The 27,189-nt window shown below is 43.1% G+C and overlaps 1 protein-coding gene across 1 annotated transcript in view; it reads left to right on the top strand.

The window, feature by feature from the left end:
• The window catches only part of LOC126262875 (uncharacterized), a 36,478-nt gene extending 9,499 nt beyond the window's left edge, over positions 1–26,979 (top strand). The window contains exons 2-4 of the mRNA XM_049959744.1: positions 11,279–11,449; positions 21,720–21,953; positions 26,556–26,979. Of these exons, the coding sequence (XP_049815701.1) occupies positions 11,279–11,449; positions 21,720–21,953; positions 26,556–26,891 (741 nt within the window). The 3' untranslated portion in view covers positions 26,892–26,979. The remainder of the gene's footprint in view (positions 1–11,278; positions 11,450–21,719; positions 21,954–26,555) is intronic.
• Positions 26,980–27,189: the final 210 nt, after the last annotated feature.

The following is a 27,189-nucleotide window of genomic DNA, read 5'->3' as shown; positions in this document are numbered from 1 at the left end:
CACCTGAAGGTAAATTAAAAAGACCTTTGGAGAAAAGACAAGCAGCTACGACGTACTTTAGAGGATAGGTTAAGGAAGGGCAAACCTACGTTTATAGCATTTGTAGACTAAGAGAAAGGTTTTGAAAATGTTGACTGGAAAAATCACTTTGAATTTCTGAAGGTAGCTGGGTAAAATACAGGGAGCGAAAGGCTATTTAGAGCTATTTATGACTTGTACAGAAACCAGGTGACAGTTATAAGAGTCGATGGGCATGAAGGGGAAGCAGTGCTTGAGAAGGGGGCGAGCCAGGATTGTAACCTATTCGCGATGTTATTCAGTCTGTACACTGAGTAAGCAGCACAAGAAGCCAAAGAAAAATTTGGAGTAGGAATCAAAGTCCAGTGAGGAAATAAAACGTTTAAGGTTCGCTGATGACATTGTAATTCTGTCAGAGACAGCAAAGGACTTGGAAGAGCAGTTAAACGAAATTGACAATGTCTTGAAAGGACGATATAAGATGAACATAAACAGAAGTAAAACTGAGGTAATATCTCATAGTGCTCAGAGCCATTTGAACCATTTGGAATGTAGTGGAATCAAATGAGATGATGCTGAGGGAATTAGATTAGAAAATAAGAGATTTAAAGAATTAGATGAGTTTTGCTATTTGGACAGCAAAATTACTGATTATGGCCGAAGCAGGGAGCATATAAAATGTAGACTGGTAATGGCAAGGAGAGCGTTTCTGAAGAACAGAAATCTGTTAACATCTAGTATAGATTTAAGTGTTAGGAAGTCCTTTCTGAACGTATTTGTCTCGAGTGCAGCCATCTATGGAAGTGAAACATGGATGTAAGTAGCGTGGGTAAAAGGTCGCTATGTGTAAGAAGCGTGAAGCGCACTTTGAATGTATCCTGATGGCTAAAAGAGCTACGAGCTCTTTGAGTAAGAAAATGCTATCTGACATTGAAATCAACGTAAAAGATTGGGTCACCACCAACTCTAGCCACACGACAAATAAGAGGTTGCGCTGAGTCGGAAAATTACTGAGTTTATTTATAAGAAAAACTCACAAAAGAACATTCATTGTAAAGTCACTGATAAAGAATGGGATGCAATTAGTAATATGATCCAGGAATTGTTCAAATGAATCAAATATTAAAATCAAGTAAAGAGTGCGTGAACACTGTGCATAAATGCAGCTTGCAGCAACATTCCTGAAAACAAGATCTATTCCAAAGCATGTGTTTTAAATAAAAAGGGACACTCATTATTGGACATGTGCGCATGGAAACGCTATGGACGGGCTAACAAGGAAAACTACAAGGTAAATGGCGTAGGTAACGGAGACGTAACATCGGTACACTGGATAAGATTGGAGGCAAAATTATTTATTCCTTAAAACATTGATGTAATGCACCTATAGAACTGCTGTTGCCTAGTAAATAAGTACAATTGCTTGTGAAACGCTATACGTTTCACAACAGACTCGTGTGCCCACGTGGTTCGCGGAGACACAATTTCTCCTTACCGTTGCCAAATTTTAGTAACATCAAACCACGTAGTCCCGAACAATTAACATTTTACAGAGGGCACGTTTGAGTAGACAAATGATAATGGCAGAGGACCAACAAACTCTAATCTTAACCCATGCGGATGGTTTCCACCGGACATAAAGTAATGAGACAAAGAAAATTCACAAAGAACCAAAAATTACCAAGATTCGGAAAAGATTAGAATGCACACACACGCAGTTGCAGGCACACAAACATACACACTGAACCGAGGGCGCTTCAACATACACAACACCTTTGTGCCACGTTCTTCTTACGGATCAAAGTCAAGTCTGCATTAGGAATCAAACTGAAAGTCTGCAAAAGCCTTGCATTCCTCGCTGCGACCCAGCAAATCAATCTTTATAAGATGAAACGCGAGACGAAGAGCTAAAAGCTCCCCTCTTGCCATGAGACAACGCGCCACGCAGTTAAGTCAACTCACCCTTCTTCGAAGAGACTTCGTCTGCAGACCCTCGGCGAGCTGGAAGCAGACTGACTGTCTCACACACTCCAACGTCTCCCACGCGACACCGAGGCTAGGAAAACCCAGAGATGAGGTCTCCGCCATCTACCTAACACCGGTAACTTTCACACAAGGGGAGCAAACCTCTTTGCCTACCTGAAAACTACAAGGGATGGCCATTCTGTACGACTACCGCTGATTCTCTGCAGCACACTAAACCACTGTATAGCAAAATGAAACACACCCACATGCATTCACTCACGCATGCCAGATAGTTCTGTATCATTAGAAAGCAAATAAAATGATAATGAAAGGGGACTACAGGACCCTTTCATGGATGATAAACAGTTTACACAAGACGAGAATAGAAGCTTTTGAAATGTGGTGCTAAAGAAGAATACTGAAGATTAGATGGGTAGATCACGTAAGTAATAAGGAGGTGCTGAATAGGACTTGGGAGAGAAGAAATTTGACGCACAACTTGATCAAAAGAAGGGATCGGTTGATGGGACACATTCTGAGACATCAAGGAATCACCAGTATAGTATTAGAAGGAAGTGTGGGGGATAAAAATTGTTGAGCGAGGCCAGAAGGTGAACAGTTTAAGCAGATTCAAAAGAATATAGGTTTCATAAGTTACTTGGATATGATGAGGCTCACACAGGATGGAGTACCATAGAGAGCTGCATCAAACCACTCTTAGGACTGAAGGCCACAGCAAAAACAACAACAACAGGCTGCAAATATTAAACATTATTAAAGGACTGTGCCACATGCTTCTCACCACTGTGTGAAAACTGTGTGAGTCATAAGCGCCGATTAGCATGAGGAGGCTAAAAAAATTTGTTGGTGTAATTAAGATTCATCCACAAGTTGTGATAAGTTGTAGCATAATGCAAAACTTATCAGTATGTGAAGATATGTATAAAGTTTGTAATCTACTTCAAGAACAGTGCTGCTGATTGACAGTTACACTACTAACACACATTTTTCAGGCTGTAATTGACTTTCGACTCAAAGTATAAATTATGAGCAATTTAGTATGCAAATGATTATATTGTGAACAATTATGTGTTTTCTTGTATTAGTCATATTTATGTCAAATGCTGAGACATTTAAGTGTGTAGAATTTAAATGATTAGGTATATTTGTGGGTTACGTTGTCGGGTGTAGTGACTGTATATAACACTGATCTCAAAATGAAACAATATTCTTTGCTTTTAGTAGGGCAGGAGGATGTCAGCATAAGGATGGAGGACTGCTGGGTAGTATCGAGGGAGGAGTGGAGTCAGGAGACAGCAAGGGAGGAGTAGTTGGCGGTGGTGTGAAGAGGGGAGGGCGGAAAGGGGTGAATGGGGAGGGAAGGCAAAAGAAGCTTAGATGAAATGGAATGGTCGGTTAGGTTTACAGTTAGTAGGATAGGTACCTGTTGGGGTGGATTTCGTAGTCCGGGACAGAGAGACGTTTGAAACTTCGTTGAGAGAGGATGTGGACGGACTGAGGATGTAGACGGACTGCAGGAGTAGAGTCGGTGGAAAGTGTCGATAGAGGCGTTGCAGCGTACTAGGACTGGAAACTGGAGTGGAGACAATAGGATTACTTGAGTCGAATTTGCAGATTTGGAAACTTTGTGAGATGATAAAGGATTCATGTGAGGAAACGTAAACGGATGTGAAAAGCGAGACAGAGTGGATGACGTTTAAGGATTTGGAGGGGCTTATACAACAGTTGTGGCGCATATCCATGCATCTTTCGTAAAGGACAGGATAGGTCAAATCAAGGTCCTGTAGGAGTGGAGGGGTGTAATTCCCAAGTTCGGCCAGTTAGTATTTTAATCTATTGGGAGACTTCTGTTGGACAGTTATCAGGAAACGTTTTCGTGTTATGTGAAGACGTTATCTGTTCCCGAAAGAACAGATACCATTGATGACCGTACAGCTTATCTAGAATGAAATGATAATTAAATCGAAACCATTAGCTGCCTACAGGTCTTGTTGATATACATCAATGAGGACAGCTGAAAATGTGTGCCCCGACAGTGACTCGATCCCGGGATCTCCCGATTATAGGGCAGACGCTCTAACCATCTGAGCCGCCGAGGTCACAGAGAATAGTGCCACTGCAGGGACTTATTCCTTGCACGCTTCCCGTGAGACCCACATTCCCAACTGTCCACAACCTACATTCGTAGTTTTCCCAATAGATATTTGCCCATTCACTCATTACTCGCGCCAGACTAAGCTGGCGAGTCCCGCAAGAGTTCAGGCAAAGCGTGCGCATTCGCAGAGAAGGTCAATGGCCGGGTAGCCTTTAACTATAAGAAGATGATATCTGTTCCCGAAAGCACAGATACCATTGATGACACTGCAGCTTCTCTAGAATGAAATAATAAGTAAACTCTTACAGGACTCGTCCGCTTAGTCAGGCGTGAGTAATAAGTGAATGGGCAAATATCTATTAGGAACAGTACGAATGTAGATTGTGGACAGTTGGGAATGTATGTCTCACGGGATAAGTCCCTGCAGTCGCACTATCCTCTGTGAAAACTGAGTGGAAGGATCAGCAAACTAACTTGAACGGATGTCACGTGACGTCCGCAACGACCAAACACAACGATCAACAATGCACAAAATGCAAAAAAAAAAAGAAAAGAAAAGATGGATAGAGCGTCTGCCATGTAAGCAGGAGATCCCGGGTTCGAATCCCGGCCGGGGCACACATTGTCATCTGTCCCCATTGATGTATATCAACAACACCCGTTGGCAGCTAAGGGTTTCGATTTAATTATCGCTTTCATGTTAGCTGCCGGTCTAGGGTTAGGGTATTAGTTAACTGGGTAGGTCTGGATGGTAAATTAAAGTCACGAAGATGAAAGGTGCGGATAGTTTCTCCTATAAATACTGCCTGACTTTGGAGGGACTAATCTTGAGCAGTCATTAGTTGCAACAGGAAAATTGATTGAGGAGGATTCGGTAGGATCTTTGGTATTTCTGTTGTGTCGAATGTAAAGCGCCTGCCGTTGTTCAGGAGTCATATGGAGTTGAACTCAATAAATGTTCTTTTTTTGTGGCAGCCGTTGTTTATCTGTGTTAACTGTCTGACTGAACAATGTTTCTATATCTTGAAGCAGCAGATTCCTTTTTCAAAGATATTAAGTCTATGTCAAGTGAAGATCTCAAACATCAGTCAGTGCAAAATAAATTCAAGCGCTGCTTCTTTATCGCACTTGTATTTCACCTACGTTATAGACTTTCCATGTTACAGCATACTACTTTGACAACGTTGGCATCACAAATTAGCCTCGTCATTTACGTTCTGTACGTCGTCTCTGGGTTTCCACTGACAAAAGAGGGTTGTGACCATTGTCATGGCCGGCGGGGTTCCGTGGCCGCAGCGAATCTCCCACCTAGGGCGGCATTTTCATGAAGTAACTGTCCCGACCAACAGGTGTCTGTACGCGCTAGAATCCAGGTGGCCATCACCCCTGCCTTGCAGATACGCTGGGTCTACTTTCGTTCTCATGACAAGCGCAAAAGGAACAGAACATTTCGCGCACGAGATGTGGTCCGAAAACAAACACTTACCAAACTAACAAAATGTGTGCTTAATGTAACGACTATCTGTCGTCGGTTAGAGAGACAGAGAGAATAACACATCACTTTCTTCAGAGTGATACAGTACCACTCAAGTGTAGGGTAGAGGTCGAGGAAAGTGGTGTGATAAGCATAAACAAAGAGGTGGACTGGTGGAGATAGTTTGGCCGTAGGGGCAGTGTAGAGGAGATACAGTATAGGAAGCAGGACTGAGTCTTGGGGCACACCTGCACATTATGCACTGGACGCCTTACCCTATGATCTATAGTCCGAAGACTGGGTTGATGAAGCTCTTCATATTACTCTATACTGTGCAACCCTCTTGATCTCCGAGTAATTACTGCAACCTACATCCTTCAGGACCTGCTTACTATATTCGTCACTTCGTCTTACTCTATGATTTTTACCTCTCAGATTTCCCCGCAGTGCAAAAGTGATAATCCCTTTATGTCTCAGAATGTGTCACCGATTTCTTTTCTCGTCAATTCTATTCAGAACTTCCTCATTAGTTACGTGATCTATCCATCTAATCTTCAGTATTCTTCTGTAGCATCACATTTCAAAAGCTTCTATTCTCGTATGTCTAAACTGTTTATCGTTCACGTTTCACTTCCATAGATGGCTGCACTCCAGACAAACACGTTCAGAAAATACTTCCTAACACTTAAACGTATACTCGTCATGAATGCTTGTCTTCCCATTGCCAGTCTTCATTTTATATGCTCCCTGCTTCGGCCATAATCAGTAATTTTGCTGCCCAAATACCAAAACTTATCTAATCCTTTAAGTCTCTAAACTCCCTCAGCATCACCTGATTTATTTCAACTACATTCCATGATCTCAGTTTTCCTTCTGTTTATATTCATCTTATGTCGTTCTTTAAAGATATATCTGTTCTTCCAAGTCCTTTGCTGTCTCTGACAGAATTACAATGTCATCAGCAAACCTTACGGGTTTTATTTTCTTTCCCAGGACTTTGACTCCTACTCCAAATTTTTCTTTGGTTCCCTGTGCAGCTTGCTCAGTGTGCAGACTGAATAACATCGCGAATAGGCTACAATCCTGGCCCGCCCCCTACTCAACCACTGCTTCCCTTTCATGCCCCTCGACTCTTAAACTACTATGTGGTTTGTGTACAAGTTGTAAACAGCTGTAAATAGCCTTTCGCTCCTTGTATTTTACCCTGATACCTTCAGAATTTCAAACAGCGTATTCCAGTCAACATTGTCAAAAGCTTTCTCTTAGTCTACAAATGCTATAAACATAGGTGTGCCTTTCCTTAACCTATCCTCTACAGTACGTCATAGCGTCAGTATCGCTTCGTGTGTTCCTACATTTCTCTGAAATCCTAACTGATTTCCCCTGAGATGGGCTTCTAGCAGATTGTTCCATTCTTCTGTAAAGATTCGTGTTAATATTTTGCAACCGTTTCTTATTGAACTGATAGTTCGGTAATTTTCATACCTCTCAGCAGCTGCTTTCTTTGGAATTGCAATTATTACTTTCTTCTTAAAGTCTGAGGATATTTCGCCTGCCTCATACATCTTGCACACCAGATAGAATAATTTTGTGGTGCCTGGCTCTCCCCACGCTGTCAGCAGCTCTGAAGGAATGTCGTCTACTCCCAGAGTCTTGTTTCGGTCAAATTCTTCTCGCAGTATGATGTCTCCCATCTCATCTTGATCTACGTTCATTTCTATTGCTATAATACTGATATCAAGTTCATTACCTTGTTCAGTCCCTCTACATACTCCTTCCACATTTCAGCCTTCCCTTCTTTGGATAGGACTGGTTTTCCATTTGAGCTCTTGATATTCCTATAGCTGCTTCTCTTTTCTCCAGAGGCCTCTTTAATTCCCACTGTAACTTCAATCTATGCATTTCCCTTTTTTTCCAACCTACCAGCGCGTTTTCTTTTCTTTGTAGACTTATTCTACGAAGAAAATGGTTTGTTGTAATATGCAATGATCACCATGAAAACCGAATGTTAATTTGTTAATATATGAGAGGCGTTCAATAAGTAATGCAATACTTTTTTTCTTGGCCAAATTCGAATGAAAAAATGCGGAATTTGTTGTGGGATGTAGTGGAATATTCCCGCTTCACCCTCTATAGTTTCTTAAAGTTCCGATTGGTGGCGGCGACATATATACCCATCAAAATAGCGTCTTTATCGGAGGTGCGTTCCACGCAGAGAGCTGTCCGGCCACACACAGCTGTAATTGCTGCAGCGTTGGAACGTGCGGACACTCTCAGTCGACGGGACCGACAGGTCACTATCAACCACCTCGCTGCGCAACTGCATGTCTCCGTTGGTAGTGCTGATACACTCGTCCATCAGTTGGGTTACTTAAAGGTGTGTGCGCGCTGGGATTCTCACCGTCTAACAAAAAATTGTTCAAATGGCTCTGAGCACTATGGGACTTAACATCTGAGGTCATCAGTCCCCTAGACGTAGAACTACTTAAACCTAACTAACCTAAGGACATCACACAGACCCATGCCCGAGGCAGGATTCGAACCTGCGACCGTAGCAGCAGCACGGTTCCGGACTGAAGCGCCTAGAACCGCACGGACACAACGGCCGGCACCGCCTAACAGAAAAGATCAGTGAAGGACCATCTGTACGGAATTTCTTGCGCGTTGCGAGGCTGATCGTGACATTTTTCTTGTCATAGTCAATGAAAAGTGGGTGCATCACCGAACTGGAAACAAAACGGCAATTCACGGAGTGGTAATACACTACCTCTCCTCCAAAGAAAATATTCAAAGCCGCACCTTCAGCCGGTGAAGTCATGGCGATGGACGTCTGAGACTGAAATGGTTATGCTGTTGGATGTCCTCCATTATGGCGCAACGATCAACTCTAAAATGTATTTTGTTACCCTCAGGAACTTGAAAAAAGGACTTCAGAGTGTTAGTCGGCACAATAACGCAAACGAACTTCCCCTTCTCCACGACAACGCAATTCCTCACACACGTCTGCGCGCTCGAGAGAAGCTCACAAAACTTCATTGAACTGCTCTTCCGCATTCACCCTGCGCCCCGTATCTCGTACCTTCCGACTTCCATACGTCTGGTCCAATGAAGGATGCACTCCGTGGGAAGCGGTACGTGGACGATGGGGAGGTTATTCATACAGCAAGACGTTGGCACCAACGTCGACCAGTACAGGTACCACGTGGTCATACACGCCCTCCCAGTACGTTGAAAGGAAATTACGAGAGTCGTTCCGAAAGTAATGCCTCCTATTTTTTTTGTGATGTCTTTGGATGTCCGCGTCAGATGCCGTTGGTGTAGTGCTAATGCTTGAACCTTCCTCTTTCATTGGCGGTGGTTCCGTCGTTCTGCGGTAGTTGACGCCAGCAGAGATGTGTTCCAAAATGGAGTCTGATGTTGACGTGCTTATGAAACAGAGATGTGTGATTGAATTCCTCACTGCTGAAGAAATTTCGCCGATTGAAATCCATCGACGCTTGCTAAAGGTGTATGGAGACAATCGATACAATAGACTGGGCAATGTGAAGCGATGGGTACAGCATTTTCAAGGTGACAAGTCACGGCCCGGTCGACCCAAACAGCTGTCATCCCTCGCAATGAAGAGCGTCTTGATCGGCTGATAACGACAAGAGAATTGTGTGTAAAGCTGAAGGTCGGCTTTAACGCGTTGGAAACAATGCTGGAAGATCTTGGTTGTCGCAAAGTCTGTGCGAGATGGGTGCTGCTGATGCTTACAGAAGAACAAGAAACTCATCGAATGGAAATCTGTCGGGACTTACTCGACCAATATGAAGCTGAAGTTGACAATTTTCAGAGTAGCATCGCCACTGAAGATGAGATGTGGTGTCGCCACTACGAGTCGAATTTCAAAAGACAGTCCATGGAATGCCGACATGCGAATTCTCCGTCAAAGAAGAAATTCAAGACCCAGCCGTCTGTAGGCAAAGTGATGTGCACAGTCTTCTGGGATAGCCAGGGTGTGGTTTTTTTGAATGTCCTGGAGCCTGGGGTAACTACCAATTCATCACCCTACAAGAGGACACTGACTAAGCTGAAAGACCAAATTTCCAGGGTAAGGCCAGAAAAGAAGACCAGTTTTAATCTGCAACGTGATAATAGCAGGCCCCACACCAATTTTGTGACCACGCAACTCAGTGCAAAATTCGGCTGGACTGTCTTACCACCTCCACCGTACAGTTCCGTTTTAGCACCTTCAGACTTTCACCTCTTTGGACCCCCGAAAGATGGACTACGTGTCGATCACTTTCAAGACTCGGATGCTGTTCTCAAAGCCTCAGCTGGCTCCGATTTTTGCAAGCGCGGCATGCAGGCTCTGTTTCATCGTTGGCAAAAGTGCATAACGAACAGTGGTGACCCTGTGGAAAAATGATAGCCTTTAGCTGAAATATTGCTGCATTTAGCTGTGCTGTTGTTATTTATGTATCTCCTGTAGTTTCCATGAATAAAGATAGGAGGCATTACTTTCGGAAATAATCCTCGACGTTGTAAAATAGCATTTTCTGGCCAGAACAGTGGGCAATAATGTGGTGTATTGAAATTTATATTTGTCTCGATGATGAATTTTTGTAGGAGGACCTGCATGAGGTATTCTAAGATTTTTGCCTTGTGCTGAAGAAGGAGATAGGAATTACTGACGGATTATATTGTAGTGGACATAATCTGACTGTTTATTCTAATACTCGCTTCAACTGAAACTTCTATCCGTGATTATTAGATTTTCTGGAATCCTTGCTTGCACATAGCCCTCAATTCCCCGTTCTCGAATCTGAGCTACGACAGCATGGACAGAAACTAGATGCTCAGACCGTTTGGACAGTCCAAAATATACCGTCCACCAATCACCGAGGAAAAACTTCAGCGATCAGAAGTACGAAATGTTCAAATTGTGTGAATCCCTAAGGGACCAAATTGATGAGGTCATCGGTCCCTAGTCTTACACACTACTTAAACTAACTTAAACTAATTTAAGCTAAGAACAACACACACCCACGCGCGAGGGAGCACTCGAACCTCCGGCGGGAGGGGCTTCAGAAGTACGAACTTGCCTGGTTATTTGTCATATTAATTCATTGCCTAAACAAAACAAGTCTTCCAGTTTGAATCTCGAGTTCTCGAGTTTACCGATTGTCTTCTGGTAATGAGAGTAAACAGATATTACAGGTGAGCCATGAACCTAGTGAATATTTGCATCGAATTGTAAAACATAGCTGCCTGACCGAATGAAGTTGTGTAAAGTGTCCGTAATCGAATACACGTCTTTTCTTTTCATGGGAAATGCTTCATCGTTGGAGAATTTATAGCACATCTCGCAGCTGGACTGAAAGATTCAATCTAATAGAGCCTTAATATGTGGTACCTTAGTCGTCTACAACGGCAGACATCAAAAAGAACTGAAAATTTGCTTCGTTTTCTAGCGGACATTTGTGTTCTTGCGGAGCAGAACCAAAATCTATAAAACACGCCCGTTCTGCAAGTCATAGTCGTACTGTACACGTTTATCGTGATCATATAGTCAGCCAGTGCCGCAAGTTTACCTTTTGTCATTTTTATTTTCATGACTGATGCAGGGCCAAGAGCGTTATCTAAGTGTCAATAATCAAAATTGCATCTCTAAAACGTTCAGCTGTCTTCGTCTTGTTTCTTTGGGTTCCTTTATGTTCCAGATGATCACACTGGCATATTCACTGTTATTGTTGGCCGTCGCTTCCTTGAGTGAAGGAAGAACGTTTCAGTTCCTAAACAAATATGGAGAAACTATATGGGTGGGCAGCCTAGGCAATCCAGGACATCAGAGCATCAACGGTGGCGGATGGGAGATGGCTGCTGGTACGACGGTCAGTATTGAATTTATGAAACATCACTGGATGCACGGATACCTAAGATGTAACCTCAGCGTCTATTCCTAATCCGAGTAACACAAATATCCTTCGAGTATAACAACTACGGCACCAATTAACTGAGGTTGGGGTAAAGGACAGACTGACTCTTCACTCCTTGAAGAAGAGGAAAATAATCAGTCCAGAAGGGTCCATAAAAGGATGTACCTCACATGTAAACATGTGGCGACGTACACATTCACATGAGCTCGTCTCTAACGACTTCCGGTCAAAATAACTGTTCATTACTACAGATAATAAAGGTCACATATTCTTTAAGGCTACAGATGGGCCACAGACACCTCTGCGTAAAGTCAACATAGCTGTTTTGAACCGCTGAAGCGTCTTCGACGCTGGTAAAACATTACTAGAGTTCAAACATTTATTCACAATGTTTATATACCGTCTTTCTCCACCACCACCTCATCTGTAGATCATTCAGCTGTGTGTTGAATTGCAGCTGACGTCTGTCCAGTCAACTCAATGGTTTCACGCCCAGGAGAAGACGTGAACGACCCTGGTGCCGCAGCGGATTGCTGGCGGACATGAGCAGCCGTTGCCCTACACAACGTGATCTCGCTCTGGCTCCTGCAGTGACATGTATTTCAAATTCAAATGGCTCTGAGCACTATGGGACTCAACTGCTGTGGTTATCAGTCCCCTAGAACTTAGAACTACTTAAACCTAACTAACCTAAGGACATCACACACATCCATGCCCGAGGCAGGATTCGAACCTGCGACCGTAGCAGTCGCACGGCTCCGGACTGCGCGCCTAGAACCGCGACACCACCGCGGCCGGCGACATGTAATTCTTGATCGCTGTTCCGTATGGTTTGCTGTAGACTGGTGGATTATCGCCTGTTGGTACATGGTGCTCTGTGTTAGGAGCTGCTGGTAGTGGACCATCTGAACTGAATAAATCTGAATATCCTAACAATAAAGCTTCCATGGCTTCCCGTTCACTGTCTTTCAAGTGAAAAACCTTGGCACGTAATGCAGATATGTTGATGGTTTGTTTGATGCTTCGATCATCTCGTTATCCATACATATCCCCATCCTCGAGTATCTCTAAACTTGCTATTACTAATCCTTCCGTGAGATTCACTTCATCTGTCCCAAGTTACCAAAGCTTATCCCGATCATCAGTTTCCCATTAACGTTGGTTATGCTTGCAACGCTTCTTCGTATAAAACAATTCATTTCGTCTAATGCTTCGTGCAGTGGCTCAACCACTCATAACATCGGCGTCTGTAGATACCCAAACCAACTTCCCTATACCAGCATCGTACTTCTTTATGCATAATTATCGTTAATGTACGTGTATGCAGTTCAGCTGGTGACATCTTAGCAATCAGTGTGCCGTGAAACATTGAAATATTTATAGCTGTCTCACTCACCGGAATCAAGTTCTACCCCCCCCCCCCCCCCCACCCACCAAGTTCAACTGTGCGTCGTGCAAGTGCGAGAATTGTGGAACACCCTTGTTCCACAGTTGCCAACAATTCCATAGGCTTACGAAAGTCCATAGTTCCAAATATAAAACTGATCTGTGTTGTACCCAATGACACCAAATCATTAATTTCCACTCCATTTAATTTATACCTTGAAGTCCCTAGTCTTCTCCTACCCACAAGGTCTAGACCAATCACAGATACATGTGCGCCGTTATCGACTAAAAGTTTACATTGTTTACCATTTACAGAGCCCATCAAACAGCAGTCAGTCTCTGTATTAGTGTCTGAAGTATTCTGACTCCCTGGGCGTGTTTTCCGATGGACGACACATTGCCATTTACGTTTAACGTTTTACTTTGCTTAATTCCGTTACCCTGCTTTCTATTCCCACACTCCTTTGCCTTGTGGCCAAAACTCTCACATCTGTAACATTGCGGATGACTACACTGCACCTTCCCACAACAATAACAATTCTTTTCGGAAGCAAAAATTCCCTTATAATTACCTACTCGTATAGCAACATTTATTTCCAGCAAATGTGTGGCAATACGCAGTGCTATAGCCAAATCCGCAGATTTTCCATTCGTACTTCGCAGGAATTCGTCGCAAAAACACATCGAGAGCTTTGTTTCCCGCCTCCCTTAGTAGGACACGCTCTATTTCTGGATCCAGTGTCACTCCAATGTCTGAGCATTTACGTTATGGATTCTGTGGCGAAAAAATCTCCGCAGTCTGATTTGCCTTCTGTATCAAACCATACAACTTCTCTCTAAAAAGATCTAGCACTATCCCACTTACGGCATCTCTGACGCAAATCTTCTACTAACTGTTCAAATTTACTTTCCTTGATCAGCGTTTCGTGTTGCATCGCGTGTGTCCTGGCTTCACCCGTAAGACGTAAACTGTCCATACGAAGGTAGTTTCATTTGACCAGTTACTATTAATGAATACCATTACGTCCTCTGTTGTTTTGTCGGAGAAGGGTGTGATTAGATTAGCAACCAAAGAATCTACCGAAAATTTGGCATTATTACTGGCGACTTAAATTCATTCAAACCCGGCTTTGGCTCTCACTCAGGCATCAAAGGTTCTAACTGAGCCATCCCTTCATCATAGTACAACTTCTGAAGTGTTTTCCTCTAATAATTGTGACACTTCCTCCATCAGAGCGATTATACTATCATTAGTAGTAGCTGACCTTTTGGCTAGAATTTTTGTGGAATTTATCACTATCTTATTTATACTGTAAATACGTGTTCCAAACAGAGCAACACATACCAGGTAAGGAAAACACAACATACAAAGTAGGGTAGACTCAGATACTTCTTTTGCCTGATCATCGGCCAGCGACATTCACTGCACTCACGTGCTGCGTGACCATACCGTCTACAAGTAGAAGAAGCTACTGGTATGACATTAGTGCATGGTTCCCCATGATCCGCTAAAGTACGAGTAGTACATTCCACCGGTACCAAATATAGTATCATCTGAATTCTGATAAATCTACATGTTGTGTAGGTTTCACAAAAGATACTTTGGACGTAGCATACCCGTCAATATCACAACCAAAGAAAGAGAAAAATGTCTTTTGTACTTACTGCATTGTGGTTACGCTGTGACGTGTCAACATCGTAGGTGCAGAGCGCTGTCTCCTACTTCGAGGCGTTTGAGTCGATCACTCCTGATGCCAAATCCTCTGATATTAGCGTTGAAGAAAGCGCACTTCTAGCACCAATTTACAGATGGGCCGAGAAAAGACACCTCTGCGTGAAGTCACCATAGCTGTAGGGAACCTGTGAAGCGTCTTAGACGCCAGTAAAACGTTATTAGAGTTCTTCTGCACCAGCCTCAGCTATTGCTCATACAGCTACCTGTTGGACTCTATTCAGCTCTGCACGCCCAGGAGATACCAGCGACCCTGGCACCATGGCGGGTTGCCAGCGAACAGGAGCATTTCTTGCCCGATACAAAGTGACCTCGCGCTGGCTGCTGGAGTGTCCTCAGTTCCACTCTCAATCCTACGATGACCCTTGATGACCCTGCATTGACGTCCAGTGCTGGCACCACATTTTATATAATGATGGGAACGAAACATCATTCAATACAGTGCAGCCTTCAGCACTTAATACTTCTTTTGCTGCCTGTAGCTTTGAAATTTCAATAAGAAAACCCACTGCTTCAACGAAAACGTAAATTACTAATATTTCTTCCTTCTACTGTGTCTATATCATAATAGTTATTTCAATATCTTTATCTGCCCTGAAGAGAAGAGGGAAAGTGCAACGTTATTACCCAAGCAACAGCAGCCTCATCAGAACATCAGAATCCTCTTCACCGTAACTGTTCGCCACGTAACAAGCAAAGTACCGTGTAACCGCAAAAAAAATAGAAACGTAAGATTATTGTGGTAATACTGTCCTATCGTGAGGATAGTGTCGTAAAAGTCGTGACCTCATGAAGGGACCAGAAAGCCTCTCTATTCTTCCCGTACTCCCCCTACCACTAACAGGAATCAAAAAAGAATGTCCGAAGCGAAAATGGTGTCCGTAATTCAGTGGAGCGGTTGTGAACAAGTTGGAAATCCTAACATAGGAAGGACCAGTATTCTTGTATTTCATTTTAGAGTTGTAGACACAACTGAAGTTCTGTCTTTTTTTTCTTCAAAAAAAAAAACGCGTTTTCAGTGCTATGCTCTACTCGGTACTCTGTCGTATGTCCCTAGACTTGATCCATGGGCGAAACCACGGAGAAAGTCTTTGAAACATGCGTCATGAGATGGCGCATAGCCTTCATGCCAATCTGTGCTTCCCTCTGGAGTTCCAAAATTTAAAATATATGAGAAGTGGTTTTTGTTCACTACAATTCTACTTGCTAAAAACCTAATGTATTTTTGTACTTGTCTTAGCTAAAATAATAATAAAAACGTAAAATCGCAGTTTCCGTCTGTCTGCACATGCTAATCTCCGAAACTACCAGGCGACTTTTCACGAGCTTTTCACAGGTAACTTGAGCGTTTGTTGCTATAGGTCATCCGTCTTAAGCTGACTGCGATCTAATTACAAAGAATTACACCAGACGCGTTTCGCTTTTATTTATAATGCATCTTCAGTGGTTATTCTGTAAATTGGATACATACATTTGTACATTTTTCATTGTTTTAAGTTCAAAACAGCGTTTTCTTTATAAAGTTGGTCGGCAAGTTACTTACGGTGTCTCTTGACATACTTGGTCCTTCCCTTCTTGCTAGCAGCGGTTGCTGTCAAAAGGCTTCATTTCACGTCTGCACTTGACAGTTTTTAGCATTCTGCAGTACTTCTGCGCTGCACTATTTAAAATTAAAATTCACTTTCTTAAATTGTTTTTCATTTTGCACTGCCACAGTGTTTATGTCTGTTCGTTTGTTTCCGTTCACGTTGTGAGTGTTGATAACTTGTGAAACGATTCTGTGTGTGTGTGTGTGTGTGTGTGTGTGTGTGTGTGTGTGTGTGTGTGTGTGTGCATGAGAGAGAGAGAGGGGGGGGGGAGGGAGGAAGAGAGTGAGAGTTAGTAAAGTTTCCTTGTATGTAAGTAGAGACGAGATTGGAGTGCGAGTGGTCATTTTTTCTTGCGGGGGTGGGGGGGAGGGGGGGGGGGAATACAGGGATGGGCTTGGACAGTGATTACAGGACAGAATCTGGGAGGAGTTGGTAGTGGTAAATGGAGCTTGTGGTTATACGTGTACATTTAATGTTATATTAAGTGGTCAATCAGTTTAAAGAGTGTGACGTTTGCCAAGTTGATCTGATCATTTATGAGTTGTTTCTTTTCTATTGTGGTTTTTTGGATGTGGTAGTTTTCTTGTAAGGTGAGGAGGTATTTTTTGTTGTTTATTCTTATGATTCCCATGTCTGTGTCTCTGGTATGTAGTTTTATGTTGGTGTTGGTGTTAAGTGCTCTGCAAAAGTTGAATAATTTGTCCTATACTTGCATGCTCTTACATGTTCTTTGTATCTGGTGTCAAATGGCCTCCTGGTTTGACCTATATATCTTCCATCACATATATTGCATTTCAGTTTGGTATATTCCTGATGTCTGATACAGATCAGTTTTTCCTATTGTTTTTGGGAAGTATTTCTGAATTAAGTTGTGAATACCACAAATTTCCAAATTACGTTTGTTGTTGTTTACATTAGTTGATGGAAAAAAACAGCCAACAAATAATGTAAGCAACAACAACGTGTTTAGCCTTCTCAAAAACAATAACGGCGATATCTATGTGTAAATAAATGGCGTTATTAGCAGTGACTGGTTGCTGATTTCTTCTTTTCAAGAACCAGCTTGTAAAAACTTTCTTATTGGCACCTAGAACCAGACAGTTCTCTGGTATGGCGATTAGAACTTCCTTAATAAAATACATATTTTTTAATTTGTCTCATTATTTTTTACGGTGATATGGTGGGATGCAAAATTCTGTAGTATCAGGATACCTTCACAATTTTTTGGATACAAATCAGTTAGTTACAAAGAGAAATACATCTTTTTTTCATTCTCTTGATAAATGTCACATTTGGTACTTATAACTTTGTCACATTCCTCTTTTCAGTTGTGCTAGGTGGCTACATCCGCGATATAAAAGACAATATCAAACGTGAAAGGGCTAAAAATAGCGTGGCGTCGTAGACATTAGCACGTACCACACATTCCACTGCCTGTTTAATCTCAGATTAATCAGTGGTCCGTTAAAATATGACTTAGAAAATGGATTATCTATTTATTCTACACCAATATAAAACTCCTCCTCCTTCCTATCACAGTGCTCTCCACCACATAGATCTTAATTTACTCCTGCCAATCTGTTTGCGCTTTCGTATGCAATTAACAGAAACATCAAGTCCACTCCGAGGAGATTATCACCTTTGACTTTTCATAACTGGGATTCACAGTCATGTAAAATTTTTTGAAAGGCATCATGTTCAAGCCAGTGACTGTTAAATTTTTTATTTCCACTATTGCAGTTTCGACCTTAGGCCATTATCAAGTGCAGATGTTTTGGCTTTAAGCTTTATATAAAGTTGACATGGCTTAAAGCCAAAACATCGGCACTTGATAATGGCATAAGGCCGAAATTGCAATAGTGGAAATAAAAAGTGTAACAGTCACTGGTATAAACATGATGTCTTTCAAAAAATTATCACCTTTGCTTTTTACGTCTCCCAAAATGGCGCTTAATTACATGCGGTCTGTGTTTTCCTACGACATTACCGTTCTCAATTTCCTTACAGATTTCTCTCGCGCACCTTTATTTTATTTCCTTGTATTTCAGTTAATGTGCTTTCTAAGCAACATGCTCTGCTGACGTCCTATCCCATCCTTTGCTTTCTTACACCTCCTTCTACCATCAATAACTTATTAATTCTTGAGTTGCCCATGGTTATATGATGGTCTGAAAGACTTCAATTACTTGAAAAAATACAATAAGAAGCCACTTTATTGTATGGCATTATTTTATGGAAGGATGTGTTTCGAGCTTTCATACATCTTCAACTTTCGTAGTACATTTAAATCTCCGTCAGTTTCGTCGACTGCATTTTAACTGCTGTATCTGCTTATTGTTCTGCAGTTTGTAACTCTTTTTCCCCATTTTTATGTAGCGAATCTAAAACTATTCCTGCTATGCATAATATGGCGTAAAAGAGAGAAAAACGGGCAGCTACAGCATTCAAAATGTAGTCAATAAAAATATAAAATTGACAAAGACCTAAATGTGTTGCACAAGCTGAAGATAGCGACAGGCCGAATCACGCATCTGCATAACATAAAACTATACAAAAAAACTGGCCAGATGCGAGAAGGGTCCATAAGAAATTATTTATATAAACAATTCAGATATTCCGAGAATCGAGTATCGTAACCATTTTGGCTGTTATCGTCATTGATGCAAGATATCGGTCCCAGGTACTCGAAGACTTGCGTGAACGTTTAAATTGCAAATCTGAAGTCAGATAAAAAACGGCAAAACAAATACTTTTTTGTGATATAATTACAAATTACCAGTTTTCTGACTTTTTTCCTTTACTTGTACTGCGAAACCTTTCTTCTCGCCAAAATATATGATTCTACGTCTAGGTTTTAATGAATGAGCTTTCGAGTATCAAAATATGGAACACAAATGGCCATATCTTTTGACTGCACTGACATAGAAAGACTATAAACCTCAGTATCTGACATAAATTTCAACTTGATAGACCTATCTATTTTTTAGGAAAAGGGATCTTAACAGACGGACAAACAGATATAAAATCTGGGAACAAATTACAAAACATGTATTTTCTCGTGGTTATAATTACACATTAACATTTTCCGGATTTTCGCCTTTGATTTTACTGTGAAACCGACGGGAAGTGCCCTGAAGGTTTTGATGAGTGAGTTTGCAATATCAAAATACGTAACGTGACATAAATAGCTGTCTCTTTTGACTGCATTGAGTTAGAAGCTTACATATATTACGGCGCTAACTGACTACAGACTTAGTACGTGACATAGATTTCAACAACTTCATACATCTACACGTTTCTGAGAAAAAGGCATCTTTAAAGACGTGCGGACAGACGGACAGTCTTATAACAAATGGCAAATTATTTATTCTTCCGTGTTTTATAACTAAAAATTAACATTTCTTGGATTTTTTCCTTTGGTTGTAGTGCTAGGCCTTCCCTTTTGCTTAATTTCGTGATTCTAGGTCAACGGAGAGTACTCTGCATGTTTTGATGAGCGAGTTTGCGAATTTCGACAATGTGGCATAAATAGCAGTCTCTTTTGGTTGCAGTGGCTTAGAATCTTATACTTATTCCACCGTAAAATTAGTATAGACCTTATTTTGCGATGTAAATTTCAACTTGATATGTCTACCCGTTCCTGAAAAAAAGGGTTTTGAAGAATCGGAAGGACAGACAGGCAGACAAACGGACATCAAAGTGATACTATGAGGTTTCCGTTTTTACCGGTTTGTTGATTTCGGTATTTCTTGTAGTAATTCAATCCAAGGAATTCGACCACCATTCACAAGCATTAATTAAAGCTTCAATTATTTCTTTTTTATAATCTCCCACTCCTCCTATACTGAAATATCATAAAACCACTCTGGTCACTACCTCAGAAAAATTCCACGTTGTTCCACTCTTTCTCAAGTTCTTACTTTTCGCCCACAGTTCATACACTACTGGCCATTAAAACTGCTACACCATGAAGATGACGTGCTACAGACGAGAAATTTAACCGACAGGAAGAAGATGCTGTGATACGCAAATGATTAGCTTTTCAGAGCATTCACACAAGGTTGGCGCCGGTGGTGCAACCTACAACGTGCTGACATGAGGAAAGTTTCCAAGCGATTTCTCATACACAAACAGCGGTTGACCGGCGTTGCCTGGTGAAACGTTGTTGTGATGCCTCGTTTAAGGAGGAGAAATGCGTACCATCACGTTTCCAACTTTGATAAAGGTCTGATTGTAGCCTATCGCGATTGCGGTTTATCGCATCGCGACATTGCTGCTCGCGTTGGTCGAGATCCAATGACTTTAGCATAATATGGAATCGGTGGGTTCAAGAGGGTAATACGGAACGCCGTGCTGGATCCCAACGGCCTCGTATCACTAGCAGTCGAGATGACAGGTATCTTATCCCCATGGCTGTAACGGATCGTGCAGCCACGTCTCGATCCCTGAGTCAACAGATGGAGACGTTAGCAAGACAACAAGCATCTGCACGAACAGTTCGACGACGTTTGCAGCAGCACGGACTATCAGCTCAGAGACAATGGCTGCGGTTACCCTTGACGCTGCATCACAGACAGGAGCGCCTGCGATGGTGTACTTAACGACGAACCTGGGTGCACGAATGGCAAAACGTCATTTTTCCGGATGAATCTAGGATCGCATCCAGCTTCGCATCCGTGTTTGGCGACATCCCGGTGAACGCACATTGGAAGCGTGTATTCGCCATCGCCATACTGGCGTATCACCCGGCGTGATGGAATGGGGTGCCATTGGTTACACGTCTCGGTCACCTCTTGTTCGCGTTGACGGCACTTTGAAGAGTGGACATTACATTTCAGATGTGTTACGACCCGTGGCTCTACCCTTCATTCGATCCCTGCGAAACCCTACATTTTAGCGGGATAACGCACGACCGCATGTTGCAGGTCCTGTACGGGCCTTTCTGGACACAGAAAATGTTCGATTGCTGCCCTGGCCAGCACATTCTCCAGATCTCTCACTAATTGAAAACGTCTGGTCAATGGTGGCCGAGCAACAGGCTCGTCACAATACGCCAGTCACTACTGTTCATGAACCGTGGTATCGTGTTGAAGCTGCATGGGCAGTTGTACCTGTACACGCCATCCAAGCTCTGACTCAATGCCCAGGCGTATCAAGGCCGTTATTACGGCCAGAGGTGGTTGTTCTGGGTACTGATTTCTCAGGATCTATGCACCCAAATTACTTTAAAATGTAATCACATGTCAGTTCTAGTATAATATATTTGTCCAATGAATACCCGTTTATCGTCTGCATTTCTTCTTGGTCTAGCAATTTTAATGGCCAGTAGTGTATTATCCAGATACGTTTGTTCTTGTCCCACAACTACGCTGCAGTTACCCAAGACTGTTACAATATCAATTCTATTAAATTCATGAATATCCATAACTTCTCCCTTTTCTCTTTCAGCCGATCTACAGTATAATCGGCTTGTTTTTTGTCAGAGTGTAGCTATTGACCCCTCGGTGGGTGCCAACAGATGACTGTCAAGGTGGACGACTCCTGGCAAGGCCGCATCTGGGGCCGCACCGGCTGCAAATTCGACGCGTCCGGACGAGGCAGCTGTCAGACGGGCGACTGTGGAGGGGTGCTGAAATGCAACGGCGCCGGCGGCAGGCCCCCGAGCTCCCTGCTGGAAGTCACTCTACGCGGATCGGGCGGCAACGACTATTACGACGTCAGTCTCGTTGATGGCTACAACGTTCCCATCACGGTGAGTTCGGGCTGTTTGCCACTGTCCACATTTCTACCCGACTGGGACCCCTGTTGGTTAATAATAACACAAGCAAGAGAGAAACCATCAAAGCGAATGATGAGAAATTATCTTCTGTGATCTCTCAGTTACGATCCTCTGCATGTTACCGTGTAGATCTTACATTCATTTTCCGTACAGCAGCCGTTCCATCCGCAACAAGTCCATCAAGACCACACGACTATCAGTGTCAACTGAAGAAAATGATTACGGTTCAACAGCTGCCTCATGTCCCATACACAAAGTTTGCAAAACTGCACGCAATGAACCACCAAACTCCCAGTCATACACGCTGAGGGGACAAAAAGTCGTGGGATAGCGATGTGCACATATATAGGAGGCAGTATATCGCGAACACGAGGTATAAAACGGTGGTGCATTAGCGTAACTGTTACTTGTACTCAGGAGATGTGAAAAGACTTCCGACATGATTATGGCCGCACGACGGCAATTAACAGACTTCGAGCACAGAATCGTAGATGGACCTAGACGCATGGGACATTCCACTTTGGAAATCGTTAAGGAATTCAATATTCCGAGATCCATAATGTCAATAGTGCGCTGAGAATACCATATATCAGGCATTATCTCTCACCACTGTTGTCGCAGTGGCCGACGGCCTTCATTTAACGCCCAAGGCGTATGCGTAGCGTTATCAGTGCTAACAGACAAGCCACATTGCGTGAAATAACTGCAGAAACCAATTGGGACGTAGGACTAACGTATCCGGTAGACTGTGCAATGAAATTTGGCGTTAATAGGTTGCGGCAGCAGACAACCGACGCGAGTGCCTTTGCTAACTACGACATCGCCTGCCGCTCCTCTCCGGGGCTGGTGACCATATCGGATGGACCCTAGACACCTGGAAAACCGTGGCCTGTTCAGATGAGTCCCAACTTCAGCTGGTAAGAGCTGATGGCAGGGTTCGAGTGTGGCGAAGACCCCGCGTAGCAATGGGTCCAATCGTCAACAACGCCCTCTGCAAGTTGGTGGTGGCTCCATAATTGTGTGGGCTGTTCGTTTACACGGAATAGAATGGGTCCTCCGGTCAAAGTGAACCGATCATTGACTGGAAATGGTTATGTTCGGATACTTGTAGATCACTTGCAGCCAACAACGATGGAATTTTTACGGATGACAATTCGCCACGTCACAGTTCGCGATTGGTTTCAAGAACATCCTGGGTCGTCCGATCGAATGGTTTTGCTACCGAGATCGCCCTACACGAATCCATGGACCTTTCATGAGTCAAATCGAGAGGCCAGTCCATAAGAAAATTCCTGCACCAGCAACACTTTTGCAGTTATGGACGACTATAGAGGCAGCACAGCTCAGTATTTCTGTAGAGGACTTCCAACCACTTTTTGACTCCATACCACTTCGAGCTGCTGCACTATCCCAGGCAAAAGAAGGTCCTACACAAAACTGAGAGATATCCCATGACTTTTGTCACCTCAGTGTAATATAAGTCCAATGGAAACTTAATCCACGTCATTCCTGTTTACAAAACTATTCCAAGTCCAATGGAAAGTTAAGTTATGTAACTCACGCTCAAACATTATTTCCAATCCACCCAAAAATAAAGTATGTAACTTACGCTGTTGTTCGGCTGCACGGTCCGCTCAACCAATGCACTGTGATCACTGGCCAAATAAAGACCACCAAAGGCCAAAGACGAAACACCCTACAGCTCCCCATTAAGTATTTTATGTGATATGGCACACTACTGAATCCACGTTAGATACTTGGATAATGACCACCAGTAAATGTACAACTATTTGCACATATATATGAGATGTCGGAGTACTCTTAAAATAATTTGACGGGTCATTTTGCGACCTCTTATTAAAATACCAACAAAGCCTTAAACAAGTTATTAGCAAAGTTCAGAATCATGCCCACAGTGTTACTAGAAATTGTGTATAATTATATATACAAATCAGAAAGTAAACTATGGGTACTCACAAACTAAGAAGATTAGGCAAAGATCCGGGAAACTCATACTGCCATAAAACTAGGCTTAACATGGAGGATTTACAGTACTGGTACAGATGCATATCATCTTTTGATAAATCCGTTTGTAATTGTTTATACGCAAACATGATTTGAAAAGTAGAGTTCGGTGGCGTTTATTGACGTTTTCAGCTTTCATTTGACACATCATATGATCCTGCAGCTCCAGTCGTTGTGTTGTTATTAATCTATTGTAATTTAAACAATTTAGTACTTTCTTAATGTTTATCCCAAAATCATGCTTGAAGTTGCAATTAGCTCCCCCGATCGATTGTTCTGCTGTAGTCGTTCTGTGTCATGTTTGTAGCGTCTGTAACACAGTTTCGTTGAAAATGTTATATTCGTCTTTCACTCAGTCCACCATAGCTGCCCTTGAGTCGTCTCCACCAAACAGTCAAGCGCAACGTCCGTCCTCAGAAAAAAAAAACCGCAATTAGCGCTCAGCCACCAGTCTGCCTGCGTTCCTAGGCCGATCAGTTAACCACTTCGAATTTTCAAATCACTCACCATGTCATTGTAACGGACCACTTACATTCGTCTTTCTATTCCCCGACAAAGCATTAATTCGAAATTTAAAACTATATGGTGTTTTTGGTGTCGTCTTCAGTCCGAAAACTAGTTTGGTGCAGCTCCTCACGCTACTCTTTTCTGTGCAAGACCCTTCAACTCCGATTAACTACATCCATTTGAACCTGTTTACTGTATTCGTTCTTGGTCTCTTTCTACAATTTTTACCCCGTCCCCACACTTCCCTTCAATACTAAATTGATGAGTCCTAGATGTCTCAGCATGTGTCCCATCAACCAATCCTTTCTATTAGTCAAGCTAGGCCACAAATTTCTTTTCTGGCTAGTTCTATTCGTTTCCTCGTTATTTATTTGATAAAATCTTTCTTTAGTTGTTTTCGTGAAAATCTGTAACATACAACGAACAAACGAGCAACCACGCAGCATCACAACCCAGCGGATAGAATACCAGAGTGGTGCAGTACAGATGCAGGAGCGGCACAGAGCAATGGGCAAGCAAGCTTGTGTGGTCGTCACAACCAGTTGCTGTTTCATGAAGACTAGACACTATTGATACACTACGTCATCCTTGATATGAGTTCGCTTCCGACTGACATTAATATCAATTTGCACCACACCAGGATATATACAGGGTGGTCCATTGATCGTCACCGGACCAAATATCTTACGAAATAGGCGTCAAACGGAAAATCTATAAAGAACGAAACTTGTCTACCTTGAAGGGAGAAACCAGATGGCGCTATGTTTGCCCGCTAGATGGCGCTGCCTTAGGTCCGCGAACACCAGCGGCGTACATAGGCCCAACATAATGCCACCTCAAAAGGAACCTCCACCTTGCTGCACTCGCTGGACAGTGTGTCTAAGGCGTTCAGCCTGACCGGGTTGCCTCCAAATATGTCTCCGATTGTCTGGTTGAAGGTATATGTGACACTCATCGGTGAAGAGAACGTGATGCCAATCCTGAGTGGTCCATTGGGCACGTTGTTGGGCCCATCTGTGCCGCGCTGCATGGTGTCGTGGTTACAAAGATGGACCTTGCCATGGACGTCGAGAGTGAAGTTGCGCATCATGCAGTCCATTGCGCACAGTTTGAGTCGTAACACGACGGCCTGTGCCTACACGAAAAGATTATGGTGGCGTTGTTGTCAGGATTCCTCCGAGTCATAATCCGTAGGTAGCGGTCATCCATTGCAGTAGAGGACATGTCATCGACAGTTCCTGTCTCTCTGTATCTCCTCCATGTCCGAAAAACATCGCTTTGATTCACTCCGAGAAGCCTGGACGCTGCCCCTGTTGAGAGCCCTTTCTCGTACAAAGTGACAATGCGGACGCGATCGAACCACGGTATTGACCGTCTAGGCATGGCTGAAGTACAAGCAACACGAGTCGTGTACCTCTTTCCTGGTTGAATGGAACTGATCGGCTGTTGGATCCCCTCCGTCTAATAGGCGCTGCTGATGCATCTTTGGACGGGTTTAGTGACATCTGACATCTCTGAACAGTCAGAGGGACTGTGTCTGTGATACAATATCCACAGTCAACGTCTATCTTCAGGAGTTCTGGAACCGTGATGATGCAAAACTTTCTTTGATGTGTGTATAATTTCCAGTATTTTGTGGAATTGATGGTTGAGATTATTTCAATTAAATTCTATCATTCAGTACAACAGCAGTACCGCCACAGCCTCTTGCTCCATGAGCTGTCTTCTCGTAATATCACACCTGCATTGTACAAAGAGCCAGGAGAAATGCGGTCCAAATGACCATCCAGCCTTGCACAGTCAAGTTTTTCATAGTTTCCGTGAATCTCTTTTCAGGAAAAATTTGGCATGGTTACATCAAAGAGGGCGAGACCGATTCGTTTCTCCACCCTTGTCTAGAGCGAGCTATGGTGTCGTCTCTAAGGATTTCAGTGTCCACGGGACATTATTAATCCTCCTTCTTTTTCTTCCAGAGTGAAGCTGAGTATAAAATTAAAGAAATTTTGTCATTCATAACGGACTGCTCGCATACTTCTTCTGCAGATGGCTCCCACCGACGCGTCCGGCGGCGGTGACCACTACCGATGCAGACCCGCGACTTGCACAGCCAACGTGAACGCCAAGTGCCCCTCAGAGCTGCAGGTCGTGGCCAACGGAGCCGTCGTCGCTTGCAAGAGTGCGTGCCTCGCCTTCAACACCGACCAGTACTGCTGTCGCGGTGCCTACAATACGCTTCAAACCTGCAAGTCCTCCACGTGGCCAAAGAACTACCCGAGCTTCTTCAAAGGTCTCTGTCCTGACGCCTACAGCTACGCATACGACGACAAATCCAGCACATTCACGTGCGCCAACACGGGCTATAGGATCACCTTCGGCTGAATCACTCACTATGGCTCGTCTGCTCCACTTCAATAAACTGCATGCTTTTTTCTTCCGTGCTTTAGTGCTTCCTAGTTAACAAAAAATAAATCTGTAGCAATTGATGTACTGTTTATTATTGCAATATGAAAGTCCTTCCTGTGCACCGAAAGGCTTATGTTTACTATGGTATGCGGCACGTCAGAAAGCACCGCTATGCAGAGACAGACAGACAGAGAGAGAGAGCGACAGGGACGCGTGGAGGGGATGAGCCTGGATTAAGTGTGGTGGTAGAGTGGGCAGAAGCAGCTTCCATGTT

The sequence above is a fragment of the Schistocerca nitens genome, chromosome 6, assembly GCF_023898315.1.
Source record: "Schistocerca nitens isolate TAMUIC-IGC-003100 chromosome 6, iqSchNite1.1, whole genome shotgun sequence".
NCBI lineage: Eukaryota > Metazoa > Arthropoda > Insecta > Orthoptera > Acrididae > Schistocerca > Schistocerca nitens.
The sequence above is the reverse complement of the archived record's forward strand: the minus strand, read 5'-3'. Positions and strand labels throughout refer to the sequence as shown.